The sequence below is a fragment of the Nannobrachium achirus genome, assembly GCF_963921795.1.
Source record: "Nannobrachium achirus genome assembly, chromosome: 11".
Classification (NCBI taxonomy): Eukaryota; Metazoa; Chordata; class Actinopteri; order Myctophiformes; family Myctophidae; genus Nannobrachium; species Nannobrachium achirus.
The window spans coordinates 55,761,268-55,775,868 of record NC_137820.1 but is presented as its reverse complement, the minus strand read 5'-3'; the positions used below and the strand labels follow the sequence as shown (position 1 = coordinate 55,775,868).

The 14,601-nt window shown below is 41.8% G+C and overlaps 2 protein-coding genes across 4 annotated transcripts in view; one reads left to right on the top strand and one right to left on the bottom strand.

Annotated features, from left to right (window-relative positions):
• Positions 1–14,601, bottom strand: part of LOC308294473 (uncharacterized protein) — a gene marked incomplete at its 3' end in the record, with an annotated part of 255,977 nt that overhangs the window by 105,847 nt on the left and 135,529 nt on the right. The window lies entirely within an intron of this gene.
• LOC308294074 (uncharacterized protein) lies at positions 3,223–11,686 on the top strand. Of its 3 annotated transcripts, XM_080736790.1 has the most exons (5): positions 3,223–3,620; positions 5,312–5,422; positions 5,911–6,098; positions 10,881–10,958; positions 11,165–11,685. In XM_080736790.1, the coding sequence occupies exons 2-5, from the start codon at positions 5,313–5,315 to the stop codon at positions 11,566–11,568; spliced, it is 780 nt and encodes a 259-aa protein (XP_080592916.1). In that variant the 5' UTR covers positions 3,223–3,620; position 5,312; the 3' UTR covers positions 11,569–11,685. The 3 variants fall into 3 exon arrangements, with proteins under 3 accessions (XP_080592916.1, XP_080592914.1, XP_080592915.1); XM_080736788.1 differs by having other exon boundaries at positions 3,223–5,422; positions 11,165–11,683; XM_080736789.1 differs by lacking the exon at positions 10,881–10,958 and having other exon boundaries at positions 3,223–5,422; positions 11,165–11,686.

Below are 14,601 nucleotides of genomic sequence, written 5' to 3'. Positions count from 1 at the left end.
TCTTTCTGATATGCACTTACTTAATTGACACATCCTCATTTGATGTTGCCTGGGTGGTTCAGAAGATATTTTTTTCTATGGTGTTTTCAATTTTTTCTATGCCTGTTGTGTGCCACATTGTACCATTGATTCAAACAATGATGGACCACAATATTGTTATACTGTAGCCAAGTTTAAATGCCCACTTCACCTCTGGGACAACAGATCTTATTTTATTGTTGTTTTGGGCACGATAAATATGATGCAAAATGCATCACTAGTCATGCTGAAATACTAACATATCTAAAAACACAGATTGAACACAAAAAATAACTCAGGATTGTGTTGATTGTGTCCCAAACAACAATAAAATAAGATCTGGTTGTCCCAGAGGTTTGTTTACTGTTGAGAGAAAAAAAACAATGTTGCACATTAAGTTAATCATCTGGGGACCCCCCAAAATAATTTGGGGACCCCCCTGGGGGTCCCGGCCCACAGGTTGAGACCACTGCTTCATGGTATGATGATCATGAAACATGTCTATCCTGACTGAGGGAGTGGAATGACAATGCCACCACCTACAGGCCACGAGGTGTCACTGAATGGTTTGATGTGTGAATCATATTCTATGAACTGTGCACTGTGTGCAGTGCCCAGATATCAACACAACTGAACACCTATGAAAGATTTTGGACTAACGTGCACGTGTTGAGACATTTGGCGCTCTCCACCACCATCATCAAAATATTTTGGTTAGAATGGTCTTTCATCCCTCAAATAAGAGTTCTAGAATCTAAGTCACTTGTAACAGAGTATTTCTATTTTGCAGTAAAACATTTGAGAGTTAGCTTGCTGTTAGCAGCTGAGAGTTAGCTTGCAAGCTAACACAATGTTTAATACAAACAAAAGACAACAAAAAGCAAGAATACATGTCATGTGTTATAGTGCTAGACCAGACACATGTCACTGCTGATTATTTACCTGCCACAATGTGTCCTTTGGTCGTGTGGCGATGTCGCCATGACAACGAAATATTATATATATAACACAAATTGTACACAAGCCTAGCTGACTGCTGCAGCAGCTGTTTGTTTACAAGCTGTGCGTACACGTGGATTCAGGTGACGTCAGAGCGTTTGCGCGTCTCTGTTGTATACAAACCTAGGCAACAGCCAATGAGCAGCGGGCAGCCACGTCAGAGCGTTTGCGCGTCTCTGTTGTATACAAACCTAGGCAACAGCCAATGAGCAGCGGGCAGCCACGTCAGAGCGTTTGCGCGTCTCTGTTGTATACAAACCGTTGCTAGGCAACAGCCAATGAGCAGCGGGCAGCCAGCAGGATAAATAGAGAAGAGCAGGCCGTTCACATCACTTTTCTTCTTTCTTGTCACAGAGAAAGCACAGAACTGAACTGTAAGCAGCAGAGAGACGACTTATCCATTACTATGGCTGAAGTTACACTGTTGTGGTCAGACCTGGTGGAGTTGCAGGAAGTTACACTGTTGTGGTCAGGCCTGGTGGAGTTGCAGGAAATATGTTGTCAACCAATCATCAAGGATGATGATACACGAAAGAAGAAGTGGACGAGCACGAGGAGAGGATGGAGGAGCTGGAGTCTCTTCAGAATTCTTTTCCCTCAGGAAGCTGAAGGAGGAGAAGACTCTGCAAGAGATTCAGCGAGAGTGGGACGCCGGTCCCACTCCGCGGTGGCCAACTACTTTTCCCTCATGTGAGATCCAAGACCCTGCCTGCACCCTGCACCCCCCCCCCCCCCCCCGCCCCGCCAAACGGGCCACCTTCCTCTCCTTTTGCTGTGACCTTGCCGTGGTGGAGAGGCTTAGTGATTCAGTGACTCTGGGACCTATGCTGGTGGAGGTTGATCCTGACAGGTTTAACCACACCGCATTGGTCACAGGAGAGAGTCCAAACTAACAACAGCAAAACCTCTTTCTGTAATCAGTGAGGTGTGAACTATGGACATGTTACCATACTTAAAATCCAACACATTATCATCCTCTGTTCGTCAGAGGGTTGACGTGCTGACACATATGCCCATGGCGTTTATTCAAGAAGCTCCAAGACCGGCTCATGAGCCGTGGCGTTTATTCAAGCAGCAGGAGGAATGGGCTCCTTGCGTTCATTCAAGCAGCAGTGGCTGTTGGCTCTCCGCCCACTCTTTCAGTCGCGCTAGTGAGGTTACCATGACAACGCGATTGTCAGAACCGGGATGCTGTTACACGCGTGTATCAAACCAGCATCCCGGTTCTGCAACATGGGCTAAAACGAGTCATCGTCACGATGATACACGAAAGAAGAAGAAGTCACGTGTCCATTTCAATATTCCGGTGGTTTAGTTTATAGGCATTTCCATTTAACTCATTGCATGCCAGGCCCGATAGTCCCGAGATTATTTCAATGTCTTTCCCTGCCAGGCCCGATAGTCCCGAGAATTTCCGCCATTTTGAAAAAAAAAAAATTTTTTTTTTCAAAAAAAAAAAAAAAAATCAAAAACAATTTCTGACCCCAAAAAACGTAGTAGGCATGATAGAAATCGCGAAATTGCATGTTTAACCCCCATAGCAACCCCATCTATCAAACATGGCAGCCATCTTTGTTTACATTTTAGGAAAACATAATGGCTTCTATCTCATGAATGCCTGAACGGATTTCCATTCGGATTTTTTTGTTTGAAAGCTGTGAGCAATGTGGACACACGTGGTGCATTATCTAGGCATGGGTGTGCATGATCCGTGCACTATGAATTACATGGAAGTCTATGGAGACCATAGGCACCGTAGAGTACGAAGCTATGTTAAAATGGCGGGGAATGTGTTAATGCATTTTGATAACATTTAAAGCCTTAGCTTTATAATGGGTTTAATTTTACCTCCCTCTAATTAATTCCTTAGATTTTTATTTAATGTTTAATGTATTTCTTTCATGTTTTTATTTTGAGCCAACCGAAATGGCATGGCCATCGAGTTTAATTAATCATTTAAGGATATTGCTAATGTAATTTGAGCCATTGTGTTTATTCATTGTTAAAATAATTTAAAAAAATATTATAATTAGGTATTTTTACCGGAAGTTTCGTACGTCTTTCACCACACGCCCTACGCAAGTTTCTAAATTCTAGGAGAGCTAAGGCAAGGAGCGCTCGTTTTCACCAGCATCGGCAGGTTAGCTACTCAGCGTCTGTTTTACTGAGGTTAAGGTTAGGGTTAGGGTTAGAGTTAGGGTTAGGGTTAGGGTTAGAGTTAGGGTTAGGGTTAGAGTTGGGGTTAGGGTTAGGAATGGTTAAGGATAGGTTCAGGTTTTGGTGCACCTCCGCGGTCCAAGTGACTACAATGTAGCGCTCCCTATCTCCGGTTCAGCCAATCACAAGCTTCAAAAATGAGTCCGGGGCGTGGTTTTGCACCCCCTACCACTGACTGGTGTGACATCATCATCATACCCGGAACTTATGCGGAAAGTACAGCCAAACAGAAAAGTCATATCTGATCGCATTAGACAGTGTTAAACTCTCTTTGCCTCTCGATTTGCGCATACCCTTTATTGTTGCTGACGGAACAGCTTTGGTTTGTTTGAGACAACCGAGAGACAACTACTACTACTACTACTAAAGGCCTACATCGCATTAAGGTAAGTTAGAGCAACACTGATGGCTAATGTTGTTAGCTACCATGGCGTGTGCTAAGTGTTTCCATAGAACAGAGTGGTTCTCAACCTTTTCAGGCCGCAACCCCCAAAATAATCATATTTTAACTGGGGATCCACACACCCTGACGAGCACCAAGAGTTGATGCATTACATTTTGTATAACACGGTTCTATTGTGAAATGTTTGTCTTATGAATGAGACAAATACAAAACAATGTTTTTATTGAACTCAAGAAAACAATTGGACGTCAACTACTACTTTAATGTTTTATGATAAGCATGTTGAATTACCTTGTAGAAATATGTTATACAAATAAACTTGCCTTGCCTTACTCTAAAGTAAGGCAAGGCACTTCAGGTCTCCATCAGTCCCCTCCCCCACTGATGGAGACTCCAAGCTCTGGCACGGGGGCATTGTGAAAATAGCACAAAAATCTTTTCGAGCTTGTGCTGGGCTAAACTGGGCCCAGGTGGTTGCTATAGTAATATAGTACATGCAAGTACTATTGTGATAAACCCAAGGTGATGTTATTATTATTATGTGAGATGGTCAGGAAAACAATAATGTACCGTGGGACACCTTTGGCTGTGGGGTCTGGGGGCTCTCTTCTGAAATGTTTAAACTTAGATGTAATGTCATGTATTGTGGCGCATTTAAACAGGGATTGTGATACTTTTATCAGGCTTTCCTAACAGGAAAAGTACATGTATATTTTGTAGTTCAAAAGAAAATGTACAGAGATGGATGTGATAACTGAAGCAAAGTAGACCTCTTTAATAATAACCACATATGATTTAAAAGTGCTTATCTCTTTATGAGTGAATGTACGTGTATACTGTATTTGGGAACGCAAAGGGAATATTCTCACATTATTGATATTTTACATAAATTGTGGTGGCTCTACTTTTTAAATTGGCTAAATATAGTATCTTGCACCTTGGCTGAAATGAAAAAGTAACTCATTGATCTCAATAATTCAAGTTTGCAATGGCTTGAGAGTCAATGGATTATGTTGCATCTCTAATGGCAGCAAACCATGTGCACTGGAGTTGCAATTTCCAGCTTGGCCAAAGTGGTTATGATCTCCTGGTGTTTGCTACTTGATGTCCACTAATTGCTGTTTTTAACAAGGATAGCTCTTCAATTTCTTTATTGTCCGAAGGAAAATCATTCATCTTATTTAAATGAATCATCAAAATAGCCTAGTACAGGGGTAGGCAATCTTAGGCACGGGTGCCAACATTGGCACAGGGGAGGGTAATCATTGGCACACTGGTAGAAGTGTGAGAGAGTCCACTCACATCTATATGCAGTTTACATCCTGCATAATTCTACATTCATTCAAACTGATAACTTTGGGGAGAGAGTCTGGGAGATAAGTGGGTTATTGCTTGAGTCTAATGATCATTATGCCTACAGAGTACAGACTAATGTAAAATAATATATTTCTAAAGAAGAACAAAAATAAAGGTCATGTATAGCCCGTCAAAACCAATTGGAAATATTATATGTTGGTGTCATAATTAAGATGTGGTGTTATAGTTGATATGGCACACTATCAAGAAAATGAAAACTTGGCACTTCATGTCAAAACGTTGCCGACCCCTGGCCTACTATGTTTACATTTTCACAAGAAAGCTAATCAACCTATGTTTCCACCCGCTTGTTTTTAGAATGGATTCAGACGATGAAGCCATCCTGGATGAGCTGGATGAAATTGTTGCAGAGCAAGCACCACCAGCAACACAGACAGCTCGACCCAGTCTCCCACGACCATCGACCAGGTCGGTAGAGAGAGACAGGGTTCCCACGGTCATGAAATTCCTGGAAATATTTTGAAATTGATTCGAAAAATATTTTTCCAGTACAGGAAAAGCTTTGGAATTGATCAAGGGTCCTGGAAGGTCCTGGAAAAAATAGCTATGCATTGTCTTTGGTTATTGATTTTGTTAATACCTCTGAAATGTCAAATTAAACACTGGCCAAATTGTCAAATATTAGAGGCAGAAATTGTGAAAATGGCAGATCTACATGCTCACAATGCCTCACAACGCGAGGCGTTGTGCATAGCAGTAAGCGACTTGTTATTTAGCAGAATTATTGTTATATAGTCCTGGAAATCGGGTTAAATATTCTGGAAAAGTTTTGGAAAAGTTTAGGAAATTAATCGGTAATGATGTGTGGGAACTGGGAACCCTGGAGAGACAATTATAGCCAAGAGGCCAGCAGCAAGCTATTTAACCATATCTTTTTCCACCCTGTTTGTTTTTAGTTTGGATGCCGATGATTTGCCCGTCCTCCTCCATGAGTTGGACGAGCTTGTGGCAGATCAAGAAGCACCAAAAAAGAAACCCCGGCTCCGTCCTGCACGAGCACAGAGCGTGAGGTGGATAGAGAGAGATGAGAGTGGACGTATTCTAGCCAAGAGGCCAGCAGCTAGCCGGAACCCATCTGGACAGGGTTAGTATCTATTAAGCCAGTTAGTATGACTACAGTGCTCATGAAAACGGCTCAAAACAATTAAGGGATCACAGTGTTCCCTTTTTTCTTTGAGCAGTGTATATTCAATTGATTATTTGGACTTACTTTTGTTTGCTTCAAATACGTGTAAGATTGCTACCGGTATATGATGTTGTAGTAGTCATGATTCCTACAGTATTAGTTAAGTAAGATTGGTCTCCTTGTCTTTCAGCTCTTTAGTAAATAGAAAATACATTTACAGGTTAGGACAACCAATTTATACAAACATTAGAGAAAACTTACAGGATGCAGGATAAACAAGTGATATTGGTGTTATAACACAAATGGCAAAGACATAAGTGATGACACAGAGAAATTCTCTCTCTCTCTAAAAAAACAAACACTACAGAGTGTTCCAGTTTTAAAGACCTGTAGAGATGGGGTTATTGGAGACTATCATTACTTGTTAAATAGGGCTACTAAAAAACAAACAATATCTCACAATATAGCTTTAACAGTTGCACCCCTATAGACAGTATATAACTATGTAAGTATAAAAATAGCATACTATAGTGTATAGATACTATAATGATCTGGGGCTTTCAACTGATTATGAACCAGGGGCCACCACCCTCACTAAGAATCAACCTGGGGACCACCGTTGTCTTGGAGAGGGGGTATGAGCTAAGATTAGTTATTTTGGAAACACTTGATATGCATTCCATGTCTATACAGTACATCTCACATTTTGATGAGATTTAGCCTCTGAGACAAAACGAAAGAATCTTTTGTCCACAATTCCATGCTGTATTGATGTTGGTACCAAAGGGAAGTTAACTGAAAACGTAAAATAAAATACATTTTCATTTGAGAGTTAAAGATCTATAAGGCTCCATTTGTTAACAACTCTTTGCCTGGGGACCCATTTAGCTGGGGACCACCTGGAACCCTTCCAGGGACCCCTGGTGGTCCCCGGACACTGATAGTAGCCCCAGTTCTGTTATTGCTAGCTCCCTGTGTGCAGTTAGCCCAGTCGGTAGAGTGATAGCTTTTGGCCTGCAACGTACACGCATGCACACACACAACCATTCACCTGCCTTCACCCACACCCCCCCCCCCCACCTCCCCACCCAATGTCTTGTCAGGGCTTTTTTTTCTTTCTCCCAGGCAGTTCCTCAAATTAGTGGAACTGTATGGAAGCAATGTTTTTTTAACAGCCCAAGCCTGCAACTCCCCATCACCCAAACGCAAAGCTTGTACTCCCCACTCCCAAATCTTTTTCTTTTTTCAGCAAGAAAGGGCTATATTGGCAGCGCCGTGGAATGGCAGCAGCTGTGCTCCCTTAAATGCACAAATACATTTCGTTGTACTGTGAATGTACTTGTATGTGTACTGTTCTTTGTAAATGAGTTGATCGTTGACAAATGAAACTGTGCCTGTGTACCTGTACTGTATTGTTACAATGACAAATAAACTCTAATCTAATCTACTGGGTTCATGGCTTGGGTATGGGGCGGCCATAGCTGAATGGTTAGGGGGCCTGCCTGTCACTGGTTTGATTCTCGGCCAGGATAGCAATGTTGATGTGTGTCCCTGAGCAAGACTCTTAACCCCTAATTGCTCACGCGCTCCTTGTGGGCTGCGAAGCAGCTGGGTTGGGCTGCAAATACTGAATTTCCCTCGTGGGAGGTAACTATTATTATTAATTAAGATGGATGTGTGTAAGTACTGTATTAAGCTCCGATATATCTACCAGTGTGTAAGTACTGTTAGCTCCACTGTATATACCAGTGTGTAGGTACAGTACTGTAAGCTCTAATATATCTACCAGAGGTCTAGCACATAGAAAGGTTATACACAACCTTCTTCTCAATTTCCCACTACTACTACTACTGACCACTCTGACCTGCTTGCTTACATTTTCATTTTATTGTGGGCTCGCCTGGAAGGCGAGCACACGTATGTTATCTTCATTATTTATTTGTTTATTTATATATGTGTATCTCCTCAAAACTTTGGCGCGCTTCATCTCTTAAACGCTTACACCTTTCAACACCATTCAAATTTTTATGTGTTCAGCTTACTGAGGACAAGTGTGCTTGTATTTTTGGTTTTGAAATGTTTTGTAGTATAAATATAAAAAAATAAAAATGTTTAACTTTAAGCACCCAATGCATTTCCAATGGGTCCCCAGAGTGGAGAGAAGGATAATAGACCCATGTTTATGTTAAGGCGCTGTGGCTGCAGTGTTCACACTTCAGATATGCTATCTATATCATTGCGTTCACACAGGTCTGCTCTCTGATTTGATCCAAATGTCTAAGCTGTGTGATGTATAAAACTATAGTTATAGTTAAAACTATAAATAAATGTCCCTCTCCACTCTACTGATTACACAGCTGTGATCAAGAATCAAGTCCGGGCGATGGGATGTAAATCCCATAGCCATATATCCTAGAGCCCGCAGGGACAGTCAGCCATATTAGTGGTTGTTGTTGGTTGTCAGGGAGATATCAAAACCAATGCATTTCCAAGTCAGATCCACAAACACAATAAAAGCCATGCTCCACTCCTCAGTCTGGAGTGGCCACATAGAAGAACGCCTTGGTTATAGACATAGTGGAGGACATATGTGATCTGGGATTGTTAGCCTACAGTATATGCACTCAATATACTCCACTACAGTTGGAGTCCATTTGACAGTTGCTGGTTCCCAAACACAGAATCAAAAATGTAGATCTAGAACACATATAATATGTACAGTACAGTAAGGTTCAGTAGAGTACAGTAAAAGTACAGTAAGGTTCAGTAGAGTACAGTAAAGTACAGTAAGGTACAGAAAGGTACAGTACAGAAAGGTACAGTAGAGTACAGTACAGTAAGGTACAGTAAAGTACAATACAGTACAGTAAGGTACAGTAGAGTACAGTAAAGTACAATAAAGTACAGTAAAGTAGAATAAAGTTCAGTAAGGTACAGTGGAGTACAGTAAAGTACAGTAGAGTACAGTAAAGTACAGTATAGTAAGGTACAGTAGAGTACAGTACAGTAAGGTACAGTACGGTACAGTAGAGTACAGTATAGTATAGTACAGTAAGGTACAGTACAGTAAGGTACAGTAGAGTACAGTACAGTAAGGTACAGTAGAGTACAGTAAAGTACAGTAAGTTACAGTAGAATACAGTAAAGTACAGTACAGTAGAGTACAGTAAAGTACAGTAAGTTACAGTACAGTACAGTACAGTACAGTACAGTAAGGTGCAGTACAGTATAGTAAGGTACAGTACAATACTGTAAGGTACTGTACCTTACAGTACCTTAAAGTATCCTATTTGTTGGGTTGGAACCGAGCCCACACTGTTTCGAAGGAACAGTATTTCTAGTTTCTTATTAGTCTTTATCCTTGCATGATTTGGAGGACACAAATGTAACATGAAACATGAAAAAAAGGAATAAATATATATATATATATATTAAGGGTGGGGAAGTTAACGCGATATTAACTAATTAACGCAAAATCCCTTTATCGGCGATAATATTTTTAACGTGCGATTAACGCGGTGATTTTTGCCCCCCGGTGCAATGAGTTTTGAGCCTCGGTGCGCCCCGTAGTCAGGAAGAGAATGCAGCCCGCAGTGCAGAGAGGGAGCAGAGGGAGAGACACGTAAACAAGACAGTCACACAGACAGTCAGAGGCAGAGCGGTGGAGGTTTTGGGACACAGGCAGGGGCAGACAGACAACCACGGTTGCACTCATTGGAGACTATTGGACTTCACTCAGTAATCACAGTTCTCTCGAGAACACAGCACATTATTTTGACGGGGAGTGGAGGCTTCTGTTGCATGGGCTGACTGTTATGAAGACGTTAGCTTCACGTTAGCTTCAGACGTAGCCTACTAGCCCTGGAACTTGTCTGTGCTGTCTGCCCCAAAGCCTCCACCATGCGTGTAGCCGGAGAGAGTATCATTGAAAATAAAGTCAGCAAACTGCTGATCACCGACAGTGCACACAACATGATCGCAGGGGCCAGGGAACTGGATGGGCATAATGCCTTGTGCAACACATCTTCAGCTAGCTATAGCCTATAATCTCCAAGCAATACCACCGCAATGTGTGGCATCGTCACGTTAATGTTAATGTATTGTTAATCTAAGGCTACCAACAAGCCATCACAGTGTCTACATAATAACAGGGTTTATCAAAGTGAACTAGGGGTGCCATAATCTTAACACCAGTCCAGGGTGCGGTGCCTCAGAATACTTTGATAATGTTTCAAATGTAGCCTATCAATATTACTTCAGTTAAACCTAGAGCCTCTATACTTTGTAAAACGCTGCACTGTACTTGAGTAATCTTTCCAATACACAAACTCTTCACAAAATAAAAGATTAAAAGCTCACAACGCATCTTATTGTGAGCTTGTAGATCAGCTATGATTGGTGAATGTTCCCCCCAGAATAGGGATGATGTGGTTAAAGTGATTAAATATATAAAAGTTAATTTAAATCTGTCCTAATGGAAACATTTTCTCGAATATTCTGGACAGTAAGCCTATTTGTCATATAGATTTTGAATAAACTAGGTATTTGTCTACCTCCCATGTTGATATGAGTATTATATATCTGTTTAAGGTAGTTTTAGAACAGATAAAAAATATGCGATTAATTTGCGATTAATCGTGATTAATTATGGACAATCGTGCGATTAATATATATATATATATATATATATATAGATATATATAGATATTGATATATGTATCTATCTTTTTATCATTACAGCCCAAACACGCCATTCCAAGTCTGCTCACTCTAGTACAGACGCATCCGTTGATCCAGAGACTTCCTCAGAGACTGGTGGTAGGTCATTTAATATCTACGGTTGTTTATATTTTCTTCTCTTTCATTTTTGCCTGTTGGATGAGCAATTGCCAAGCAGCATTCACATTGTTATCTAACACTGTTGCATTTGAATGTATTTATTATTTGTTTTTGTATAAAAATGTTCAAACCGTAGGCATAATATATTTGTACTAGTGCATGTCTTTCTTTTACAATTCCTATAGAATGCCTCCTTCAAGATCTGCTGCAGGACCAGAGCAGCTCGGATGACGAGCCAGAGCCAGAGGTACTCGAACGAGCTCCACAGGCCAAGGACGATTGGAGCACTCGCAATGCCCTTCACTCTGAAAGATGGAGGGCAATGAGGCCATCCCTGGTCAACTGCATGCTGGCACGAGAAAATGTGGCATCGTCCATCTGCAGCCAGTGTCAGAACAACACTGCAGCTGTCCGGTGCAGAGACTGCCTCCCGTGTCCATTCCTCTGTGCGGAATGTGATATGAGCAGGCACAGCACGGCACTGGTCCTTCACAACCGGGATGACATGACTGGTGGTTTCTTCCGGTCATTAGCTCCAACCAGTTGCATTGTAGATGCGGCTGTTAGACAATGTGGTAAGTTACATTAGCACACGCTATTATCCAAAGTACATGAGCAGAATAAATGTGCTCTATTCAACAAACAAATGGTCACATAAGTAGATCAATTGTTTAAGTAGGAGGTACCAGGAAGCATCCAGCCTAGTATCAGCCTGCATAATATGCATCTAAACTAGAATATTATGATATAATTGATAATATCATTTTAAATAGCATCCCATTAACACATTGGCCGCCATTTTAACATTGACTGTATGGCTCCCCTGCCATTTTGTTTAATGAAAAAATTGATATATTTTTTTTATATTGACATTTTTCCTAAATTCTGTGTTTTTTCAACAATGTTATACCGTACCTGACATGAAAGAAGACAAGCTCTAGTCTCATCAAAAAATAAAGAAATTGAATAAAAAGCTTTTTTTTTCTATAGTTGTAGCCATCTCAAAATAGCCATTTTTGACCAAAATCCAGCTATATTTGAAATAACAGGAGTTATTCACCTTTTTGTGATTGATGGCTTTTCGAGCGAATAACTCTGTTGATATTTGTATTTATGGCGTCAGGCACTTATCAGATAAGTGTACTAGTGTAATAAGTGTAATTGTGTAATAGGGCAATAACTGGAATAGTGTAATAGGGCTGTAATAGGTCACCTCTTGCCCTTAGGGCGTCTTACTGACTTCACACAAATAGAAATAAGCTTTTTACCTTTTATTCAGCATTCAAGTGTTTTATTTTGCACAGATCACACACGCACGCACGCACGCACGCACGCACACACACACACACACACACACACACACACACACACACACACACACACACACACACACACACACACATAACTTTATATAAGGCCTATGTGTATAACTGTAAATATGTTCCCCATATTCAACTTTTTTATTTATTTGTGGCACTTGCTTTGGCGATGTAAACGTAGCCTATGTTTTCTCATGCCAAAGCAAAGCCCTGCTTCATCATACAAGACTGTCGCACAAAATAGCAGAGTAACTTCATTGCTATCAGTTCTCTATATGTCGTTGTTGGGTGGAAACCTTGTATGTCCAAAACCGTTCGTTTTGTATTTATCATCTATAAAATGTACTAAACTAGTGAAAACAGCCGATCTACAAGCACACAACGCCGGCGTTGTGTGCTTGTAGATCTGCTGTTTTCACTAGTTTAGTACATCTACAAGCACACAACGCCGGCGTTGTGTGCTTGTAGATCTGCTGTTTTCACTAGTTTAGTACATTTTATAGATGATAAATACAAAACGAACGGTTTTGGACATACAAGGTTTCCACCCGACAACTAGAGAACTGATAGCAATAAAGTTACTCTGCTTGTTGGTGATCCGGCCTGGGTCTGTACCGGATGCGGAGACGTTTCTTGCGTGCATGTGAATGTTACATAACCGGATACAGTAGGCGGGCTTTAGAACGGAACAGACTGCAGCGATCACACAGACACCCACGCCCTCCTTCAAGCTGCAAGCACTCCAAGCAGTTGTTGCGCGGCGCGCCTCAAACACGAGCACATGCGCGATTGCGCGTGCACGCCATAGGGAGGACGCACGCTGCTGCTGCTGCAGAACAACAACAGTATAGTTTAGGTTAGGATGTAAACCACAACAGTAAACTTACTGACAATGACGATCGCCGTGTTTGAGTTTCTTCCTGTTGGATTCCACTCGGTCGCGACGTGTTGTAGATCTGCTATTTTCACTACTTTTCTTTTGTTACACCGCTGGTAGTTTGGACGCAACCTTCTTGTGAGAACTGGAATATAATACTCCTCATCAGCCTCCATGGTCACGCTTGGATGCAAGGCGTTGTGTGCTTGCATATCTGCTATTTTCAGCAGTTTTGTTACATACCGATGGAAGTTATATGGACGCGACGCGTTGCTTTTCTTCAATGGTTGCCTGACTTGAGGAGTCCGCCGGGGGAGGGGGGATATTTTCTCCTCTCCACTCCCGTAGCAGGGCTTGAAGATCGGTTGGTGCTCGACTGGACCGGCCAACGGCGCTGCATCTTGTCCAGTAGGTGATTGTGTTGTTTGTAACCTCGCCTCACCAGGCTTTATATATGTGTGTTTGTAGTGGGCTGAGGATCTGTTCCAACTGGGTGTCGGACCAAATGATGGGCCCTGGGTACAAGGATTCACTGCGGGCCCCCCATGAATTTTCTTGGGTGATTTCAAAAATAGATATATACAAGCTCACAGCATGGCACCGAGTGTCGCGCTACAAGCTTGTAGATCTGCTATTTTTCAATAGCAAAAGTATAAAATAATGAAGCCCCTTCCACCTTGGGCCCTAGTAACTCAGACTCAGTCCCACTTTTCCCTTGTGAGTTGTGACGCTCCTGCTCTGATCTTGTTGTCTGACTGGGCCTGGGACATAATATTTTGTCGTGGAGACTTTGGGGGTTATGAAGGTGTGTGTTCTGTTGGCCCATGTGGCAGGTTATGGCTTTCCAAGTGAACATTTTACTGGATTTTGTTTGATTTGTGCATGGTCTCAGATCCAGCTGCTCCGTTTCGCTTCTGCGAGCCCTTGCACCAGGCATGTACACACATAGACATCAAAGGGGGCTTGAGCCCCTGCCCCTGAGGGCTGCATTCAATAGAATTGTCCACCAAAAGGCCCCTTTAGAAATGTCAGCCCCTGCCTCTCTAAATATTCTCTGCACATCCCTGCCCCACATCCCTCTACATGCGTGTGCCCAGTGTGTCGCTGATTTCACTCTGCGGGCTGCAGGCTGCCACTCTAAATGCATTCACTGTGGTTTATTGAGAGTTTTATTCATTTTTATTGAGATTTATACATTATTACACTCTTGTTTTCAAACACACTTACTTTGATGAGTGATATCTTTGGTTCCCTTTAAGTGAGAAACCCCAAACTTTGTCACGGGCTAATTAAGAGTCTAATTAAACATTACATTATATAAAAGCACATTCTCGGGACTATCGGGCCTGGCGGGGAACGACATTTAAAATTTCTCGGGACTATCGGGGGAGGCGGGGAATGAGTTAATGAGTGACATCTGAGGGAA

Excerpts from the sequence above, each read along its gene's own strand:
- LOC308294074 (XM_080736788.1), top strand. The coding sequence starts at position 5,205 with ATGAAAACTTGGCACTTCATGTCAAAACGTTGCCGACCCCTGGCCTAC. Across the intron at positions 5,423-5,910 it reads CTCCCACGACCATCGACCAG|TTTGGATGCCGATGATTTGC; the intron begins GTCGGTAGAGAG and ends GTTTGTTTTTAG. Across the intron at positions 10,959-11,164 it reads GACTTCCTCAGAGACTGGTG|AATGCCTCCTTCAAGATCTG; the intron begins GTAGGTCATTTA and ends CAATTCCTATAG.